At 44.7% G+C, this 22,106-nt stretch overlaps 1 protein-coding gene across 50 annotated transcripts in view; it reads left to right on the top strand.

The window, feature by feature from the left end:
* The window catches only part of nfixa (nuclear factor I/Xa), a 131,499-nt gene that overhangs the window by 38,390 nt on the left and 71,003 nt on the right, over positions 1-22,106 (top strand). For 41 of the 50 annotated variants that reach the window (XM_090193580.1, XM_090193593.1, XM_090193599.1 and 38 more), the window contains one exon: positions 3,416-3,947. In XM_090193580.1, coding sequence (XP_090049706.1) covers positions 3,416-3,947 — 532 coding nt within the window. Of the gene's footprint in view, positions 1-1,594; positions 2,595-3,415; positions 3,948-22,106 lie in introns of those variants that run through there. The other 9 variants (XM_090193590.1, XM_090193598.1, XM_090193586.1 and 6 more) reach the window with 3 other exon arrangements.

The raw sequence follows: 22,106 nt of genomic DNA, 5'->3' as shown, positions 1-22,106 counted from the left end.
ATATTTTTACCATTTTAATTGAAAACAATCACAGTAATGTACTTTATATAATATTGAGATAAAAACAGCTTCATTGGACCTTGAAAACCACATCACAGTTTTGAATGTGGGATATTTGCATGATTGAATTGTATCTGCTGTAGTGCTTCATAGGATGATTATGGTTTTTAACAAACATTTGCAGGTAGTCTAATTTGCTTAGGTCCCTGTACTGGAAACCACTCCTTTCTTTCATGAAGGTCTAAACCGTTATTGTCTTGGTTTCCAGATAGTGTCTCATCTTTTGTTCTCCCTGTATCAATATCCTGTTATTTGTGTGTGTGTGTGAGTCTTTGTATTTTATGCACGTATGCAGGTACATTTGCTCACCACTCTCTCTCTGTCCCTCTCTCTTGCTCTTTCTCTCTCTCGCTCTGTCTCTCTCTCTCTCTCTCTCTCTCTCTCTCTCTCTCTCTCTCGCACACAGACTCAGACACAGACTCACACACACTCACCCTATAAAGTATGTGTATCTTCAATTGAAATGTTCCTCTTATTTTAATGTCAGTTGTCTGTTTTTTGTTAGATGCTCATCGTGTTCTGCAACAATGGGTATTAGAGAAAGCAACAGAAATTGAACAGAAACCCAGGGATATATTGTCCTTTATTGTGCATTGTGAATGTTGATGGGTGTGAGCCAGACCATCTTGAAGCCAACTACTAAATGCTGGTGTGATTCTGTCTTCATCGTTCTAAGATTAAGCAGAAATAGTGCATGATACTGCAGCATATTAACTAGAGATTAGATTATATCGGTAGTACAGAGTGAGCGTGCACTAATACAAATGTGTTTTACATCATCTTTGTTGCAAATGGTGGACCAGAAATAGAGACGTTCTTCCATTTTACGGCAATTACGAACCCTGCAAACTCAACCCAAAGAACAATAAGACATCCACTTATTCAGACCGTTACAGATGCCTCTGCAAACTGTCCAGCAATTGTAGAAGAAAGAGATGCATCATGGAGGCAAGGCACTCATTATTAGTCACAAACATTGACGACACAGCCATTGGAGGCTTTTGAGAAATCAAGCTCAATGATTTATCTGCAGACTCTCCTGTTTTTGGACTGGTGTTGATGAGATTGGGCTGAAAGCGCCATAGCGACAGTTGTACCGGAACAGTACCCATTTCCCACAATTGTATTTCTCGTTTGCCTATTCGATATGTTGGTGTTCCTCCTTTTACCCTCCGTAAGACATGCAGTGTACTGTATATGCTTTGGTTTTAAAGCACCCAGCGTTACATTGATGCATCTTCTCTCAGGGTGGGAAAAAGGGTGGGTTTGTTTCCCCCTCTTTGTTCCTGTGGTAAATCCAAGACCAGCTGCCGGTTGTGGGGTCTGGTGGGATTTTGGAGCTGTGTGTTTTCTCTTGCCATCCTGTGCCAAGGTGGCATTACGCAAGCAGAAAGAGAGGGTGGGGGTAGTGAGATGAGGCAATGGCGGCCATACTGGAGATGGAAGCAGACTGAAGGTAGCTAGGATTGGTGTACGAGAAATACATGTCCCCTGAACTTTGCCTATGTGTCAGATAGGAACTTGGCGATTTGGCAAAGTGTGCACTGTCGGACAGGACTGCGTACACTCTTTCTCTCCCGCTCTCCCTCTCTCGCTCTCCCTCTCTCATTCTCTCTCCGGCTCTCTCCCTCTCTTTGCCACTAACCCCCCCTCCTTTCTCCTTTCCCTCCCTTTCAGCTCTTGAAGCTAACGCATTGGCTGGGCTACAGGCATCTTGTTGCCAAATAGGTGGGCCCTACTCGTGTTGGCAAAGACTCAAGCAATGGTTAGGGAAAGAACGCGGAGAGGACGAGAGACGGCGAGAGAGAAACAGAGAGAGAAAGAGAGAGAGTTGGAGAGAAAAGGGGAAAAAAGAAGCAGCACTCGGCTTTGCCAGCGGTCGTACGCGCTCGTCCAACATTGATTCGGTTCTCTCCTTTTTTTCCTATTCTGTGCTCTGCACTCCCCAGCCCCCCCGCCTGTGTGTGTCTCTCTGAGTCGTACACGGGGCCCACAGATCTGAGCAAACACCACTACCAATTACGCTTTGCCAAGGATTTTTTTTTGCTTTATTTCCTCCTTTTTTGGGGGGGAAGCGCAAAAGAAGAGTGTTTATTTTAAGTGTGTCTATTCCAGTTGTTATATTTAGATAATTTTTGTTCTTAAATACCATTCACCATTTCTTTTTATTTTTTTAACTATATTTCCATTATTTCTCAATGTTAGTTTTCTTCTCTTTAAATTGGGGTATTTTGTCTTTCCGTCCCAGATTTAACCAGCGATCCTTTGCGGCATTACGCTGTGACCCCCAGAACACCCGGGGGGGTATCTTGTTTTGTTTAACTTTGTTCCACTGCTTACTGTGGACAACTGGAGATTCCTGAGATCTTCTGCTAATTATCTTTTTTACCCTCAAGTATTTTCATCTGCACATTTTTTACACCCTGTCAAACCAGCACTTGCTGTACATTTGTGAGTGCGGGGAAAAAAGTGGTGTTGGAGAATTCTTTTTCATTTTGAACGTTGTGCCAAATTTATGATGAGAGTGCAAAATGGTAACTACCAGACCGTCTGTCTTCCTATTGCAGTGTGTTTTTGTGGTAATTTCTGTCCTCTTTCAATTTGTTGTTGAAATGTGAGTCTGGTTAGACTTCTTTTGCATGGCAGCAGGAGAGATAGGACATGGTATGGCAGATCTTTTAGCAGCACATTTTAACAGTGGTCTTGTGGCGGCTAAGATTGGCGGTGAACGACCGGTGTGTGGCAACCCTGGCACAGGAACACTATGGCGAGATCTAGGCATTGTCGCTGAGCGATGTGTAGTGAAGGTATTATGGTATAGCTGAATAACTTCTCCTTCACAGTGGATGTAAAAAAAAAAAGAAGAGTTTGCTCACTTTGGCTTGAATTTTTTAAATCTCGTTTGTCTTTTAAATTTAAATGAATCTGTTATTACAGTTTAATATAGTTTTTAAATGTGCTTTCAGGTTATATTTTTTTGTAAGAAGGACAGGACCAGTAATTTACTATTTGCATTGTAATTGTATGTATGTACCTACATTATTATTACATTTTGGATATGATTATTATGATTATGATTATTATTATTATTATTATTAGCATTATTATGTCAGTTAGTGGTATTGTTGGTAATGCTAGCCCTGTCTAAGTAAGTCGTTTCTGAACTGTATCCCCTCTATTGGCAGTGCATTAAAATTCTATCAAAACAGGAATTATTTTGGGGTAAAATGTCAGTAAATTGCCTCATCGCTCTTCTATCTTCAATAACTGATCTTCAGCTGCTTGCATGACACCATATTGCATGAGAATAACAGAGCACCCTCTCTCTCTCTCTGTCTCTCTCTCCCTCTGTTAGGATGAATTTCATCCCTTCATCGAGGCCCTTCTCCCCCATGTCCGTGCCTTCTCCTACACCTGGTTCAACCTGCAGGCACGCAAACGCAAGTACTTCAAGAAGCACGAGAAGAGGATGACAAAGGATGAAGAACGCGCAGTGAAGGACGAGCTGCTGGGTGAGAAGCCCGAGATCAAGCAGAAGTGGGCGTCGCGGCTGTTGGCCAAGCTCCGAAAGGACATCCGGCCCGAGTTTCGTGAGGACTTTGTGCTCACCATCACAGGCAAGAAGCCCCCCTGTTGTGTTCTCTCCAACCCCGACCAGAAGGGCAAGATCCGCCGTATCGACTGTCTCCGCCAGGCCGACAAGGTGTGGCGGCTGGACCTGGTGATGGTCATCCTGTTCAAGGGCAGCCCCCTGGAGAGCACGGACGGAGAGCGGCTGGTCAAGTCGCCCCAGTGCTCCAACCACGGCCTGTGCGTCCAGCCCCACCACATCGGCGTGTCCGTCAAGGAGCTCGACCTCTACCTGGCCTACTTCGTCCACTCACCAGGTCAGTTGGTGAACGCCTTACAGCTTTCTCTGTCTATTTCTCACACACACACACACACACACACACACACACACACACACACACACACACACACACACACACACACACACACATACACACACAGGTCAGTTTGTAAAGCCTTTTGCAGCCACACCCTAAGCCTTGCCAAACCCTGCTCCTCCCCGTGCACCACTAGACCAAATGCCTGTGATGAATAAAGAGAATCGCCTCCAAATGTAACGCCTTATCAACATTACAATTATAATACAGCACATTACAGAACACATTTGACACCACTGACACACCGTTTAGTTTGTGTGTTGTTTTTGAGTTGTGTATGTGTCTTTAAATGTGTGCTTATCCAGAGATAAAGTCTGTGCTGGTAAATTTGTTCAGGTGCTTGTGTGCAAATTTGTCTGAATTTAAATATGCATGTTTAGGGGTGTGTTGTCTGTAAACAAACACATCTGCAAATGTGTTTGTCTCTGCGTGTGCTAATGTGCACAGTAATTGTCTGGCTATAAATGAGTGTCTTTAAGGCTGTTTCGTGTGTGTGTGTGTGTGTGTGCGGTGTGTGTGGCGTGTGTGTCGTATGTGGTGTGTGTGGTGTGGTGTGGTGTGTGTGTGTGTGTGTCAGTAGCAGTCTGTCGTGTGTCTGTGGGCTGAAGAGCGTGGTGACAGCTGGCCCAGTCCCAGGTTGTTTGGGAGGCAGGCGATTGAGGCAGGGAGAGCCGCCCCGTCTCCAGCCTCAGCCTCCCGCGCTCTACTCTCTCTGGCACCGCAGCCCACCTCACAGTCAGCCCTGCTTCGGTCGCTTCGTCAATACACACTCGCTCCCGCTCTCTCACACACACTCTTATAGCTTATACACGGAGACTCCCATACACTAATGCAAACAAACACACACACACACATGCACACTGCATACAGAGACAACCCTTCTCTATATTAGCTCGTCAGTTTGGTTTAGTTTGTTTATGCACTTTTTTTTTGTCCAAATTCAACACAGGTGTTTCCTCAACAAACTTTATATGATACTCTATAAGCAGTCCTTTTTCATCAGTTACTTGTATGGAACATGTGGATACTTACTTTGGAATGGAAAATGTAATGTTGAAATAGAGGAGACCCCGGTGTCACTGAAATGTATAGAATATACTGAATTTTACGTTTAGTCTGGTGGATACACAGAGCCCCCCATGTCGGAGGTCAAGTGTTCCGCAGAATTTTAAAGATGAATTTGTCGTTTATTATATATTAGCTGTATAGATAGCTTGTCTTGGGTATCACATAAATAATGCCACACTTTGTTTTGTAAATTATCTTAAATAATAATAGTAATAATAATATTATTTTTTCAATAATACATTTGAACCTGTCTCTGATTACACAAGTTAATTTATCTTTTTCTATTCCATGACTTTGATCATGAGAAAAGCAATAAGGACTGCATGAAATAGTTTTGAGTCTTGACATAGCACATTTTTCATGTATATGAAGTAACCTTGCAATTTCTGTCTGACAATACATTTGCTCTTTGAAGATTTTGCTTTTGGCGTTCGTCTTTGTCTATAACTGAACAGTCCACTGAGATCGTGCTGAAACAAATCTTCCATTTGTTTTCTGTGTTTCCTATTGTCGGTTAGCAATGAAACACTCAAGTGAAAAGTGTTGTCAGGTATGCTGTGGGTGTAGTTAGTTGATTGACTCACGTATGGGCTGATGGAACCCTCACGTACATAGAACCCTCTCCTGCGTTGGTTATCCATTAGTATAAGGCTAAAGAAACGTATTGTCTTACACCAGGCAAGCGTACAGTTACAGAGCCCTAATTCTGCTTCTTGGCACCGTGATGCTGCAGGCCTCTGTGACAGAGTACCCCATGCCGTGTTCTTTTCAGCACAGTGTGTAACTCAGCGTCAGTTAGCTGGGCCTCTGTGAGCTCGTCTTCCTGTTTCACAATGTGCTGCCGCTAACCCAGGCTCAGATTAGCTCCCTGTGAAGCCGCCCCTTAGAGCTTAGCTCTTTTACCCTGTGCCAGTATTCACCAGTCATCCCGATACTGTTTTACCCTTCAGTGTGTTTGTGTGTGTGTGTGTGTGTGTGTGTGTGTGTGTGTGTGTGTGTGTGTGTGTGTGTATGTATATCTGTGTGTGTGTGTGTGTGTGTGTGTGTGTGTGTGTGTGTGTGTGTGTGTGTGTGTGTGTGTGTGTGTGTGTGTGTGTGTGTGTGTGTGTGTGTGTGTGTGTGTGTGTATGTATATCTGTGTGTGTGTGTGTGTGTGTGTGTGTGTGTGTGTGTGTGTGTGTGTGTGTGTGTGTGTGTGTGTGTGTGTGTGTGTGTGTGTGTGTGTGTGTGTGTGTGTGTGTGTGTTTACGTATGTCAAGATTAATTTATTTTCTGAAACTTAAATGGTTGCTGCAGTTCGGCTAAATTAAATATACTATTCCTTCACTTCCCACTGGGCACAGATGTCAGTTCAACGTCTAGTTTTGGTTTACATTTGGTTGAGTTGTCAGCTAACGTGAATTCAACTGACTTTTTTTCCCACAGTGTCATTGGATTTTGGTTAAAAGATGGGTAAAATAGGAAATTCCCTTACATTGATGATTTTTTGCCAATGCAATCAGTTTTCCACTTTGATTTAACGTCATCACATAGAATATTTTGGTTAAATGATGTGGATACAACGTCAATTATTGTACCTTTGTGCCTCTGTACAGGGTGGTATTCCATCATAAATCATTGTTTTTTGTTACCTTTTGTTGAAATCGTTGTTTCCCTGCATCTTTGTTCACACTCATGTCAGAGAATAGAAAGTGTTTTAAAAGCTGGGTCTAAGCTGCCCTTGTTGGCAAATGCACAAGTCTTTCAGGCCTCCTCACTTCTACAGAGACGGCATAGAACTGTCGGCTGACAGCCATAGGCTCCACCTGGTTCTCCTGCCCATAAGCTTCACCACCGTAACACCTCAACAGCAGCCCACACTCCCTCCACTGTACACTGCAAGAATAAAAAGTACCATCTTAAAAAGCATGAACCAGTAGAGCCTCTGAAGGAGCTGGGGTTAAAAGTCCACTGAGTGTAAGGGAGAGAGGGGGAACAGTGAGTGGTTCCATTCTAACCTTTGGAGTGGCAGCGTTACCGTTTTATTCTTAGCTCCCAGGGTGTCTGTGTCTTTCAGAAGGTATCAGAGTCCAGGCCTTATCAGTGCATCTGAGCCATCGGTGTGCTGCAGTTCTCCTGCCCACTGATGTCACCGTCGCCAGCTGCAGGTTTTTCCACCGCAGTATGAGTGACAGGAGACTCCTCTCCTCCTCTGCAGTAGTGCTTTTGTCCAATTATAGACTTAGGCCTTATGGGCGGGGCAGTGAGGGCTAGCTATTATTGATCAAAGCAGCTTACACTGCCGCTCCACAGCTGCAAGACCCCTTATCAAAAGTATTTTAGACAAATACCTGGCTGTTCACCCAACGTAATGCTATTGCATTTAACCTGTAAGAGTCAGTCACCCAGGACTGGTTGTCCTGAGGTAATTCCTGATGCTGCTGATGATAATGGTTCAGGGATGTGGAGGAATGGGCTGAGCTCATCTTTGATCAGATGTTGAATAAAGCACAGCTCAGCCAGTCAGGCCCTGCCAAGGCCCAGCTCAGGTCACTGCGCGATGGGAAAAGTTCATGTTTTTGTGCGGTGTGTTCCATATTTGTCAGTCTGATGAATCGCCGCTGTTCCAGTATTAGTCATGTTTGGAGCGTGCTCCCTCTCATACGGCTCTCATTACTGCTCTGTTATGATAAAAATATGTTTCTGAGTGCACCCCTAATCTGTCCACCATGCTAGGAGAGATCTTGTCCAGGGATGTGCATTGTTGGGTCGCTGACCTATGCCAGCTCCACGGTGCGGAAAAATCTGGCGCTGACCCGCCGGGACTACGAGCCCATCTCCATCTCCCAGACTCTCCATCTCGCAAACCACGGGAGAGAACAGAGAGAATGATTTAACCAAACCGAACAAAGAGAGTGAGAGCCTTGGAGACCAACAGAGACTTAAGACTTAACACCCTGTCAACCTTATCTATCGTACAGATTTAATATGATTTGCACAATATCCTGAGCTTTAAAATGAGATAATGGTATTATCAGATGTTTCGAATGAATATGATGTTGCCAAATATGACGCAGTATTTTATTTCACAAAAAAATACAGCCAGCCCTTTGCGTCTTTGTCTTTGTCTATTATGAAGGCAGGCCTGGGAAGGTTTGAGGGTTGTGGATGGGCGTTGGTCCTATGTTCTCTGATTCTGCTGTTGCACCATTCTGTCTCATTCTGTCTCTGTCCCTGTGCCCAGACACAGAGAGAGTGTGGATGGGACCACACAGTCATGTGGATCCTTTAAGTCTGGGTACGTCATGCTTTGGCCAAGAGTGTTTGTCTCTCAGATATAGGGTGATGAAGGAAAAGCGGTGGACGTTAAAAGTATTTTAAAAAGAACCATGAGTTTTACAGGAAAAAATATCTGCTCTTTTCCTTGGCCGATAAACAAACTGAACTGCAGACTTCTGGAAGAAGAACAGAACTGTGTTCCTCCAATGTTCTGGCATGGGTCTGTAACCCGGGCCGACAGAGAAATACTGAGAACCGGCGTGACGGGGGCCACATTCATCTCGTGTGAAAAACACCCTGTGAACGCTCTCAATGGAAAGTTTATATGCTGTTGTCATTTGAATAAATGCACCAATAATGTTTGAACGTCGGCGAGCCACTCATGACATAACAGTGTCATTGACACAGTGGCGTTTTTAATATGCAAAGGGTGCAGGGATCTCAAACAGCCTAGCTTGGCCCGTCTTCAGGGCCCTAGTTTTCCCAGTTCCCTTTTTGTGTGTGTGTGAGGAGCGCAGAGTGTATGGAATCCCTGGTAAACAGATTATTCGAGGGTGATAGGAAGTCTGAGGAATAGATGAAAAGACTCAACCCGTTAGGCGGTTAGGATTGCAGGGACACTGTGCGCTCCTTAACCACTTTTACCCATAATTCCTCCATAATCACAGTGCATTTACTGGCTTGTTAGTACACGGGCATACTTTATCACAGTATCCGATTTTCTTTATAAAAACAATACATTCACAGTGTCACTGTTTCCTTTAGGCATCTTGGTTTTAGCTGTCCCAAGAAAAATGGTGTTTATTTTTTAAATTTCGTATTACAAATAATTCATTATTTTTTCAAAAATGTTATCTACAGTGACTGAGGATTTTAACGGTATACCCTTTTGGTCACATTTTTTTAATTTTATTTTCTCTTAATTATGATTTTGTGCTTATCATTTTATTTTTACAGATATAAAATGGACACATATTTACCGGAAATACTTTAAAAAACAGTTATCGTAGTTAAATAACACATTATAGCAAGCACAGCATCATGGGCACGGAAACATATATAATTGTTTAGTTGTCTCAGCCCTCCTTAAAATATGATTTTGTTCATCTTCATCTGAATGAAAAGAGGGGCTACAAGGAGGATGAGCTGGGATGTTTGTTTTTGTATTCTTTGTATAGTTTTTTGTCTCTACTGCTGTGTCGTCTCACTGCTTGATTTCTTATAGCCTTTTTGTACAGACGCCAGGCATGAAATCTGTCTGTCCCCAAAAACATATACCCACGCAGGAGGGGTGGACTGGCCTTCCTCAGCTCCCTGTGCCGCGGAGCGAGGGAGCGAGAGAAGGGATGAGAGCTGCCCGCCCAGTTCCCAGCCAGATTCTGATCCGCTCGCGCTCGGCCCAGTAGAGCAGAGCCGGGGAAAGGCTGCCCTGTAATTGGGACAGCTCTTTCCGTACGGAACCCGGGACAGTGGAGGCACAGACAGTCTGGGAATACTGATACGGAATCTCTATGTTATTTACTCCCTATCAAATTCTGCCATTTAAATAGAGTAGCAACATAGTTTCCCCAAAAAATGATTTATGAGAACTCTAAATACTTCATTCTATATCTATTATTATGATCTATTGTATTATTGTTAGTGGTATTATTAGTAGTAATTGTGGCCGTAGTGACATCACTCAATCTAATGTAATGTAAAAGAATAGCTCTAAATACAGATGATGCAAAATGCCATGGTGAAAACAAAGAGAGGCAGGGCAGAACTCAGTGTGGCTGGTTGGCAGCGTTTGGCACCCAAAGCTGCAGCTCTGTTTGGAAGGTGCCAGCTTTTCAAACTGCCGCACAGCCTCTGCCAGCCTCTCCTTCTGATCCTTTCTTTCTCTCGTTTTTAACCTTTTTTCAATGGTTTCGATGAACACTTCCCCCCCTTCGCGGCCTCATCTCCCTCCGCCATGTCTGTGGCTTTTTTAGCGAGCCGAGGAAAATATCAGCGCTAAAATGTAGATGATATAGTATATTATTTTATATTTATTGACCTCTTTATGTTTCATAATATATTAATCACCATTTTATCAAACAGTGATACATTGTGAGAATATTTTCATATTACTTTTTAGTGTTGATACTTTCAGTGTGATTGTGCTGTAAGGGATACATACTGGTCCAAAACAAAATGGAGGCTCATTCTCAGATCTTGCCCAATGAGAAAGGAGATTGACTTCATGCTAAATAACAAAATGGTATTTACTAAGTAACAACAGTAAACTGCATAGTAAACACGCTGTAAAAATAAATCTATATTCAAAATAACATAAAATAGTCATTCTTTATAGATTATTTTCCCAGCTGCTATAGTATTTTTTCACATCTCGCAGCTGAACAGGGAGAGAGAAGATGTCTTGTGAGGGGGCGTGATGAGGGTTTGACAGGCACACCAAAAAAAAATAATCACAATTGACGTGTGTTTGCATCTGCAAGCGAGCCTCAAATCCGTTTGGGCAGAGACCTGGGCCTTCATTTGGTCTGAATGATGGGAGAGCGTAAAATGATGGTTGTGGGGGTGGCTGGAATGACTCAATAATGATCAGAAAATTAGGCCCATTATTGACTTAGAGTAAACAGGCCTCTCTAAGTGTGAAAGGGCCCATTCAGCAAGGACCAGGAGCACTGCTTCTTTCTTCCTTTTATGGATCCACCCACGGCCTCAAGAGCCCCTCTTTTGTTCATTGAAATAACAGGGAAGTGAGGGAGAGAGAGGTAAGGGCATCACTCCCTTTGGAGGACATGGTATGGGGGCACTAACATACAGTAACAATACAGCTATGTCTGTGTATTTAGGCATTCTACATATGGATATAGCCTACAAGTGCAGTATGTATTGTAGAAACTGTAACTGCATGTAAAGTTTTTAATAGTTGGACATGCTAATGCTACAATTACATTCCTAGCCCTGCAGACAAACACAGTTCTGTTTTAGTACAATATTAACCGCCATTCAGGGATATCATGATGTTTAATGCTGTCTGTGTTGATGAGCTGAGATTCCCTGGCGGTCTCAGACCCTCTCTGGTTCCGCATCACTTAAAGGCGTGTGCGTCGTCAGAGCTCTGCCACGCCAGCTGACAGCCAGGGGACGCAGGGTGTAAACTAGGTGCTAATGCGTCTTTTTGCCTGTTTGTCAGTGCAAATGTTTTAATTAATGGGAATTGAATAAATAAATAAACTCGCTACGCCTCTGAGCAGCTGAAAAACAAACAGGCCTTTGCCGAACCAACAGAGAGAAGGAGACATGGCCACTTTGAAACAGCACTTTTGATCATATCAAAACAATAATAGTATTTCCACTAGTTTTTTACTCTCTATATGAATTAGTTAATAAACAATTGCCATTCTTTTAGATACAGTAATTTAGTCATGATAGCATTGTGAGACTTGCTACTCAAAACTTACTTCTAAAACTCAAATGAGGAGAAAAGTCTTCAGAAATGCTTCATGCTGATACTATACAGTTGTGTACAGTTATGAATGGGCAACATTTGACCAAGTGGCAACTGTCTATTTAATTTAGACTGCTCAGTTTCTGAACATAACTGTTATGATAATTATTTTCTCAGAAATGTAATCATTGTGGGAGAATAGTATACAATAAAACACATGCACACGCACACACACCTTTTATTATTTAGTTGAGTCTGTGGAGGAAGATTCATGCTATTCTACTGGGTTCTGCTGCCCAGTCCAGTCATTCCCTCCTTAAAGAGGAAGCAGGGCTCAGCTCGACTCGGCTCTGGGCTCCGGCACAAAATCACAAAATCAGCTGACACTTTCACTTCATTATGCCGTCTGTTTGCTTTTCATATGGACTGGAGGCTCCATTTCACAGGCATAATTTGGGATGGTAACATTCTCATTATAACCGTCAACTGTCAACACTTCTGCACTCACCTATAATTTCAGACTCATTTGAATTCTTATTGGCAGTTCCAATGCATGCATTTCATAAAATAATAAAAAAACAACATGTTTCTTTCACAAGCAGTAAGAAACTATGGAGAAGATTAAAGCAGGAAGTAGCACGTTTATGAGATTGCTCAGGTTTGTTTGGCCGTGCATATTGGTGTATTTACTTATGAGCTTTCACATTTTGAAAGTCACCTCATTGTGTTTTGGGCTATTTAGTGTCTGAGGCTGGTGCCTGGCCTTTTGATGCACACAAACATACCTGTGCTTTGAGTAATTGACCAGAAAGCCCCTGCAAGGGGTTGCCATGGCACCTACCCCTGTTCCCTGCATACCTTTGCTGGGCGGTATCCAAGGTGCTTCTAGGACAGCTCCTATTGGCACACAGAGTGTGGTGCTGGGCTGTTGCTGTGGCCCTCTGACCCGTAACGTAGGCAACCGCAGGGCACAGAGCTGCCAGAGGAATCCACTCCGATCTGTTTCACCCTATAGACAGAGCATTACTAACTTGGATAGGTCTGAATTCAAGCAGAAATGCCAATACAGGAATACATACTCAAAGAGAAGATTCACTCCATCTTGGTCTCCTTTAGTCAAACCTATCTGAGGGATCTCTGAGACCCTGGTTCAGAGATTAGCTTCAGTGGGCCTGTTTACAGACCTACGTTTGTTAATTGAATAACTTCTAAAGGTGCAGTAGTGGTGCAGTAGTGACTATCCTTGGTGTCCCATCCTGTGCACACAGGAAGTGTCTCCGTGTTTTGATGGCCCAGTTATGAGATTAGTTCAAATGGAGGGCCTATGAGAGAGCCTCTTCTCATGGGGCAGAGCTACTGTAGCGTTCAGAGCCATCCTTTGAAAATATTGTTATACTTCATAAACATGAGGCTACATCTCTTTCCCTTTCATTTTTCAAACGCAATCTATTTTGCCCTTCAAAACAACCAAGAGATCCCCAAAGATCTCAACTCCTATGAGTGAGTCTATGTATGTTTATGTGTATGTGTGTATGTGTGTGTGTGTGTGTGTGTGTGTGTGTGTGTGCGCATCTTTGTGCATGCGCACATGTGTGCAATAGTGGCAGAGCGAGCGACAACAAACGGCATCCGTAGCACAGCATATGTGTGCCTTCTTCTCTCCACAGTCTCCCAGTGCTCCCACTCACCCACCCAGCACCTGAACCCCAGTTTACACCTGGTGCCACACACACACACCACAACACACACACATAGCAGTGCACATATGTGACCTTACAGTCCCTGGGTAGGCCCAGGACCTGGGATTCACCTCACTGCTCATACTGGGTGCCCCTGCCCTGAGTGGAGGGTGTACAGAATGGTTACAACAGGCCCTGACTTGGTCCCCTCCACCGGTCCTAGACTGGGTGCAATCTGTCACCACACTGGGCTGGGAAACTTGGATTTGTTGATTTAGGTCCAATAACATATGGTATGTTTTGTCAGAATTCACTTTGAATTCGAATGGCCTTAGGGATGGTGTTCAAAAAATGGTCAAGCCAGGGATTCTTGACGTGAGATGTTTGCAGATCTCTTTGCCTTATAGTTTTTTTGTGCTAACATGCGCTAGTTGCTGTATGATCTGACTCAGACCACCCTGCTCCAGAGTTGTACTCAAGTTTCCATTATACTACTTTGTTTAATATGATTGAGGCTCTCCTCCAGCAACCCAAACCTACAGGGGAGCACCCAAACGGAATTACCTGAGCCTGAGTCCCTCTGCACATGCTCCTTAGCAGCACAGGCGGAGATTTAGAGGGTAATCCAAGCCGCTGTGTTTATTTTAAGAGCTGATGATTTAGAGACTGACATTAAAAGGAGAGGGCAAACAATTTAAGAGACATTGTGAATGGAAGAGAGGAGTAGGTGTGGGCCGGAGAATCAGGACTTCTCTCTCGCTCTCACTCTCTCTCCTGGCTCTGCTGTAAAAAAGCAGAGATGACAGTGAATTAGAGCAATCTGGCCTCCATTCTGCGGTTAGATTTTTATCTGTGGTTTTGGCCCCAGAGAATACAGAGTCGATGCTTACTTTATTTGCTTGTACTTTTATTGTTGTTTCTGCTCCTTTCATCAGAGTTTATTTTATCTTCTGCTCTGGCTGCGGAATGGGTTCTAGCGAGAGCCGATTCACGCTGGTTCAGGAGTGACCTGGTGGAATATTCCATACCTCGGTCAGAGCTTTCTCTTTTACATGCAGCAGATACTCTACAAATGCTTCGGCCAATTTTGGTTGCCTGGTTACCCAGACTCATTACTCTGGCCAAACGTTTGTTTCTTCTCCTCTGAATTTGACTCCCTCCCGGGCCCTTATAGCAGGGGTATTCAGCTCTGACCCTACAAGGTCCGGAGCCTACTGGTTTTCTGTTTTACCTGATAATTAATTGCACCCACCTGGTGTCCCAGGTCTAAATCAGTCCCTGACTAGAGGGGAACAATGAAAAGACACAGTGGAACTGGCTTCGAGGTCCAGAGTTGAGTTTGAGGGCCTTACAGAATGCGAATACATTCGAACCGTCTGATTGGTCCCAGAAACCACTGGGTTGGGCCAGAGCCAGAACACACATGGATAAAGCGATGAGTTGAAAATTCATCATTGGCTTTGATACTGTGGGTAGAGTCGATCCAGTCGCTATTTGTATTTGAATTCATTAAGGACCCCCATGGTGGCATGTCTTGGCATGTCTTGTAGGTTATGCATGGGTGTCCGAGCTGTGAGCTAGTAGTTTAAACAAAAGCTGATGACATTGTTTTGTACAACGCCCCATGTGACCAAGAACGACTTCAATGATGGCAGATTCAGACTGAAGTATGTACAGTAGCGATCGATATAGCAGCCGAAGCATTCTGTGTGAGTCATCAGGCAAAAATGTTGGGTCTCATTCTGACCGTTGGAAGACCTGTTTTGATCTTTGGGCAGGAACTCAAATCCACAACCCTGGCAGCCTCATAGGGAAATCCTTCTGATAAGAGACATGATTAACCTAACAATTTGAAGCCCTAGGTTCCTCACAGAGAGGACTCCTGTCTGGGCTCTCTGACTCAGATACCTACGTCACACTCCAATCTCCTAGTTACATTCTATTCTGCTCAGCCAAATTACAGTGCATAATATGGTGTGGATTATGTCAAATCGGTTGACATTGATTGAAGACATCTGCTTTGACATCATGTTTAAACCATCTTGGTTAGACACATTTGATATGTTTTCCAAAACCCACATTAGAAAAAGAAGGCTCTATTCACACATCTCTTTTCAGGGGCTTTCTATGTGTGATATTATATAGCCTAATGCAAAACAAACAGTTCCAAATTACACACATTATTTTCCCATACTGAATCTTCCAAGGCGTTAATCAAATAAACCTTTCTTTCTCTCTTTCTCTCTTTCTTTTAACCAGTCTCTCTCTCTCTCTCTCTCTCTCTCTCTCTCTCTCTCTCTCTCTCATCTAATTTTTTCTTTCAGTGAAGTTGTCCTGGCCAGAACTCTAACTGAAATGGCCTTTAGTACAGAGGCTCTTTTGTGGTGGACTAGCTGTTTGTGAAAAATACCAGGGTTTTTCTCTGCGCCTCAGGTCCGTAGCTGTGTTTCTTTTCGGTCTGGTCCGGTAACACTCATGTCCTACACACACTGGGGGCTAAACCTTCAGATTTGATTTTGGTTTGGTTTGGCTTCGAATGTCTTTCCGCTTATTTTAGATTTTTTTTAAACTTCCCTTGTTTTCCCTTGGCGTTGTGTAGCTTGAACGCCAGCTCTGAGCCTCTCCCCACTCGCCCTGATACATGCAGGCCAGCTGCACCGGACGCGGCTGTGTTGTCTGTGACATTTCGTGAGAGGACATCTGCTCACAGCCCAATCCCTGGCCTCTGAGCCGCCCCATCTCACTTAGCATGCTAACCGTTGTGTCCGCTCTAACATGAGCTCACCAAGGACAGGGAGACGGCGAGAGTGCAATGTAGAATAATCGATGAGATGCGCTGGACACATTTTTTCACTAAGAAATTATGCAACGATGCTTTGACGGCGGGTGTGAGGAGCATGTTATGCATATAGTATGCATACTGGTTGTGTATTATTTTGAAATCTGTGTGTATGTTGACAAAATGGCATCCAATAAATTGGGTCATTTTTCAGCCTTGACACATGGGCACGTGTGTCTCACACACAAATACACAAACACGCACATGCACAAACACACGCGCACACACACACACACACACACACACACACACACACACACACACACACACACACACACACACACACACACACACACACACACACAGACAATCGTTGGTTTTACTATCGAAGTGGGGATTTAAAAATGTTTTCCCATTCACAATACTATTTTCCCTAACATTAACCCTAACCTTACCCCAAACCCCTAACCCTAAAACTAAACCTAACCCTAACTCCTAACCCTAACCCAAATTCTAACCCCGAACCTATCCCCTAAGTTTAAAATAGCGTTTTTCCTTTTGGGGACCGACGAAATGTCCCCACCTTTTTTCTATCTTGTTTTACTATCCTTGTGAGGACTAGTAAAGTTAGACCACACACACACACACACACACACACACACACACACACACACACACACACACACACACACACACACACACACACACACACACACACACACACACACACACACACACACACACACACACACACACACACACACACACACACTCCCTCATGTGTTCTGCAAGCCCTGTCATTACTGCTGTCTTGATGCGGTCAGTGGGTGGCACAGAGGCCTCTCATTATTGTCATTTTATGACAACTTTCACTCTCTCTCAGCAGCACTCCCTCCCTCTCTCATTTCAGCTCCCTATCTTTCTCTCCCCCCTCTGCAGCACAGCCCTCCCTCCCTCTCTCCCAGCCCTCTGGAAACCCACATCCATTTCTCTGGCTGCTGGAATGGGAGAGTGTTTGTTTTTAGTGTGTAAACCATACTGAGACATATCCCCAGGGCCGGTCTCATTTGAAGTGTTTTGGCGAGGGGGCAGACAATTTGGTCTCGATTGCAAAAGTATGAAACGGGAGATTGAGCCACGGCATTGTTCCGCACTTTGACAGCGGCTGACAGTTATTGTGTTTAGTTTTGAATAACGGGGGTAGCTCTGATGTGACCCCGTGCCCCAGTGATGTGTGTATTCAGCGGGAGGCTGGTGTTGTACCATACGTTAACAACGACTAAAGACTCTGTGTCATTAGTGACGTGTCTATGTGGGGAGAGAAGACACCCTCCACCAGTCCCTCGCTGTTTAGCTCCGAGGATTTATTACATTACCTCCGGTTTATTATACACTGTCATTTATTATCTTACCGACTGCAGTTGAATAAACTAGCCGGATTGAATTGCGACTTTCACACCTTCTCAGAGAGCTATGGGGTGACAGGGTTTATGGTGCTGTTACAGAGGAGTCTCTGTTAACGCCAGGGATTGAGGGAGAGAGGGAGAGTGGAGCGCGAGACAGAGTTAGGAACGGCGGGGCCAAGATACTGTAGAGAGAATGTTGGAAAGGAGAGTGAGTGACAGAGTGAGTGAATGTGTGTGGGAGTGTGAGGGATTGATTTAGAGATAGCGTGTTATGGTGAGCAACATAAAGAAAAATAGAGAGTTACATAAAGAGAGAGAGAGAGGAATGGAGAGAAAGAGCGAGAGAGAAGGAAAGAGAGAGTGTTTAGAGGAAGGCCCTGGGGCAGTGGGGGAGTGAGAGCAGGCTGGTTTACCTGAGGACAGGCGGCAGATAAATCCAGTTTGAGCTCAGCCCCTGGGGCCTCACTGTTCCCGGGGTGTGAAAAGATCCTCTCTCCTTCTCCACCCCTCTCCTCCTCCTTTTACTGACACAGGTGTGTTTTAGGAGGGGAGGTGTTTTAGGTGGGATGGGGTGAGGGGTCTGGGTCATCCAGGTGAGATAAGGGCGGAAAATTAGGGAGGAAATGGGAGGTGGCACTGTGACAGGGAGCTGGAGGAGGGCTCACATGAACATGGACCATCAACATAGCAGACTGTACCATGTACCCGTTGGGCCTCAGGGATTAGACTTCCTTTATTCAGTTCCAGTGTCCAGTGGACTGTGTAGCTGTAGCACCGCTAGAGAAAGAGTATGGGAGTAAGATGTAGTAACTTCCTCTCTTGCTTTCCCTCTCCTGTCCCTGTGCCGCTTGGGCCCAGCCTGTTAGCATGAGGCTATAATTAGCACTTCTAACGTTGTTAGCCTCTAATTTCATTTCGTAGGAGAAGCCCCATGACTGAGTCTGCTGGTGATGCAGAGTTGACTCAAAGTCACAGAGTTTCCCTATGTGGCTGCTTCCAGGTTCGACCAGGGCCGTAAGTTCATGTGCATGTTCCGCTGGCTAATTAGGATAAAGCCACAGTGGGGTAAATGCTCCTTTAGTCAGAGCCTGACCTCCCCCAGGCTTTAGCAGTGTGAAAGCACGGCCTGTGCCCTCCCTCAATGGGAATTGTTCTTCAGTTTAATTATTTTTCACACACTCTCCTCCAGGCCTGCAGTCAGGAAAAATCTCCAGGCCTTGTGATGGGATTCCCTGCTTGTAATGGGTGAATAGGTTCAAAGCATAAACCAACCAGGCTGAGTGTGTGTAAGTTTAGGTGTAACGTATTATCTCTGCTTTTTGTTCTGTGCGTCTGATAGTAGGGAAACTCTGAGATCATGTCAGGTGGTGTTGAGAAGAATTCTGAGGTCAAGTAGACAGTGAGGAGGCTCATAGCAGGACTTCAGAGGCAAATCAAATTAGGAATCAGTCAGGACCATTCAGAGAGCCATGAAGAGCTTTTAAGACTGTGCAGGAGCCAATCAAAGAGTGAGAAGCACATTTTGGAATTAGGCTGGACCAATCTGAGGTGGAGGCCAGGTGCAGAGGCTGTCATGGTCCATCTGTGCTCCTCAGCGCGGTGGGTCTCCTGAGGTCACGGAGCTGAAAATCACAAAGACATGTGGAATGCTGAAGCCTCGCCAACACAAACACGCATTAGGCCCGGCCGACCAGGTCCCATGGACCGTCTCTCAGGGGCAACGCTGCACATTGGGCCGTCCAGTCTCCAGCCCAACTGAGCGCTGTTCCCCTGACGAAGGAGAAGGAGGACAGGTAGGGAGGTTTAGGGAACTGGTTGCACAATCACTCTGAGAGGAAGACACTAGAGGCCACCTTCAACCTGAAAATAGTATGTTCACCTTCCCTGAGTCTATCTTCTCAGGTGAAGTTGAGGAAAAGAGAAATGCGCAGTTCTATGAAGAAGATGTAGCGTTTTATTATGGGATATTAAAGGAGCACAGGGGGCTGTGAGCTGGTCTATTTGACTTAACCATAAAATGGTCTTTTAAATTTGGTCTCTTTTACAAAATCCTAATGGTAATGATTATGGTATTAAACAAATAAACAAAGGGTTTATCCTGGCTGGACCAGTGCTGAGGTGCATTTTCTTCCTATATTCGTAACAGAGGCCATTTTGGTCCAGCAGAACTCTGTTGGCTGCAACAATAGGAAGGGAGCAGTTAGGGTTTCACTTGCGGAGAAAAAAAGGATTGTTGAATTATGGGTAAAGACAGCTGAGGCTAACCAGGTTTGGTTGTAGGGTAAAGTGGGGGGCTTATTGAAAAACAAAAGTCTATGACTCAGACACGCACTCAAAGAGAAATTTAGGCTGCAGGCTTTTCCCCCCACCAAAATTCAATGAAAACACATGGAGTCAAATTATATAAAAAAGAACACCTTCAAAAACATAAAACCCAGGGTTCATTACGGCCAAGAAAATGTTCCACGTATCCTCAGTGTTAATGCCAGAAGAGGAGGGGGGAGGGGATCCATCCTCACATTTGCTATCAATTTAGGGCACTGAAAATAAGCACCAGGTTTCTCTGGAGCCGAATGGAGGAGGAATGTTTTCTCTATATAAAAAAAATGAAATGGGGAGGGAGGGAGAGAGTGAGAACGGGAGAGGGGTTGAAGGGAGAGAGAGGGGGTGAAGGGAGCGAGAGCGAGAGAAGACGAGAGTGGGAGGGAGGGAGGGAGGGAGGGAGGGAGGGAGGGAGGGAGGGAGGGAGGGAGGGAGGGAGGGAGGGAGGGAGGGAGGGAGGGAGGGAGGGAGGGAGGGAGAGATATGAGGCGAGAGCGTATAGCAGTGTAATAATAGCAACCTGGGTAAATGAGAGGGCGCTGGCTGATTTGACCTCAAAGTGACCTGGGTCTGGGCTCAGTCAAGCCTCTCTCCACCTGCTGACCACACATGGCTACAGAGGATCACTCCTGTAGCTATAGTTAACACACAAACAGGCCAAATGTATACATGTCTTCTTAAATTGTATAGACGCTATGCACACCTACTAACACTACTTCCCAACTGCATGACAACAGGAGATATTCCCTGTGATGTCTCTGCGTATTTGATGAAGAGGATGTATTTTGAGAAGACCATTTTTGATTTGAATGACATGCTCCCCTCCAGTAGGTTAGGTATTTTAAGGTTGCCTCCATTGTAATATCTTAGAATGTGCTGTAATTCCTAAAGGATATTTTTGGTCTTATACTGTGTGGTGATGCTGTAATGTTACATGATCGACCTCACCTGATCAGAACTGCATGTCAGCAAACAAAATGGACAAAGACACTGACTCCTCTCACACAAACTCCTCCATCCAAATGTTTCTTCCCGGGACAACATGTTGCTCCTGTGTTGGAGAAACAGACGAAAGAAGAGGCCTGGAGAAAAAGCAGGAGGGAGAGCAGAGAAGGAAAGGGAGAATGTGAGAAGGAGGGAGGGAGAGTAAGAGAGAGACCAGATGTGTCTTTTGTTTAGATTTGAACAGGGTGGAAAGGAAGGGTGTAGGAGTTAGGGCTGAGTGGTGGAGGGGGATTGGAGGAGTGTTATGAAACCAAACCATTCATAGTTGAGCGGCTGCATGTAGGAAGGAGGCTGTACAGTACGGTATGCATGTGATTACCTACCAGCAAACCACATTCATTATCCTAATTGCTACAATGGTGCCGGCGGTCGGGACTGAGAGGAGCGACCGAGAGTGAGCCACGCTGTTAACATTTGTTAGCCTCATTGACTCAAGAATTCACTGTCTCTGTCATTTTAGGCAGTGCAGAGTGGTGGTGGTATTATCATACTAGCCTGTGGCAGTATAACAATGAAAAGGGATAGGGATTGTAAGGCCATTTTTCCAATGGAATACTGTAGATGTTTTTTTCATGTGGGATCTGTACAGTTGGAGCTAAGCAGATGAACGTGCTGACGGTTTTAGCTTAGCACATGTGTGATCGTGAGCAGACAGAGACACACAAAACGCAAGCTGTTTTCCACCAAATTGAAATCAAACCCATTAGGAAATGGTGCCAATTGTGACCACCCTTATGGTGTATTGTACAGTCGTTTATGAAACACTGTTGGCCATCACCAAATGAGGTCCTAAGTTGCTGAAATCTCTCCATCCCCCTCACTCTCCAGCTGTGTTTGTGTGTTTGTTTACTCTATCTGTCCTTAATCTGGATTTGTGTCAGATTCTTTATGAGATAAGATAATTTCAGTAATATGATTGTGATAAACAGTCCTGGGCTCTCTAGCTCCACCTCTGCATATTGTGGCTTTCCTCTCCCTTAACTACATGCATCATGTGTTTCTACGTTTTGGCCAGAGGAGCTGTGTTCTTCAAACAGTGGAGAAAGCCCTGATCAGGACACAGTCTGTTAGTAGGTGGTTGGCAGGAACTCTCTCTCTCTCTCTCTCTCTGGTTGTAGTGTGGTGTAGGGCAAGGGGACTCCT

Source organism: Oncorhynchus mykiss, chromosome 12 (assembly GCF_057628025.1).
Source record: "Oncorhynchus mykiss isolate SJ-2025 chromosome 12, ASM5762802v1, whole genome shotgun sequence".
NCBI classification, from domain to species: domain Eukaryota; kingdom Metazoa; phylum Chordata; class Actinopteri; order Salmoniformes; family Salmonidae; genus Oncorhynchus; species Oncorhynchus mykiss.
This window is presented reverse-complemented; position numbering and strand designations above follow the sequence as displayed.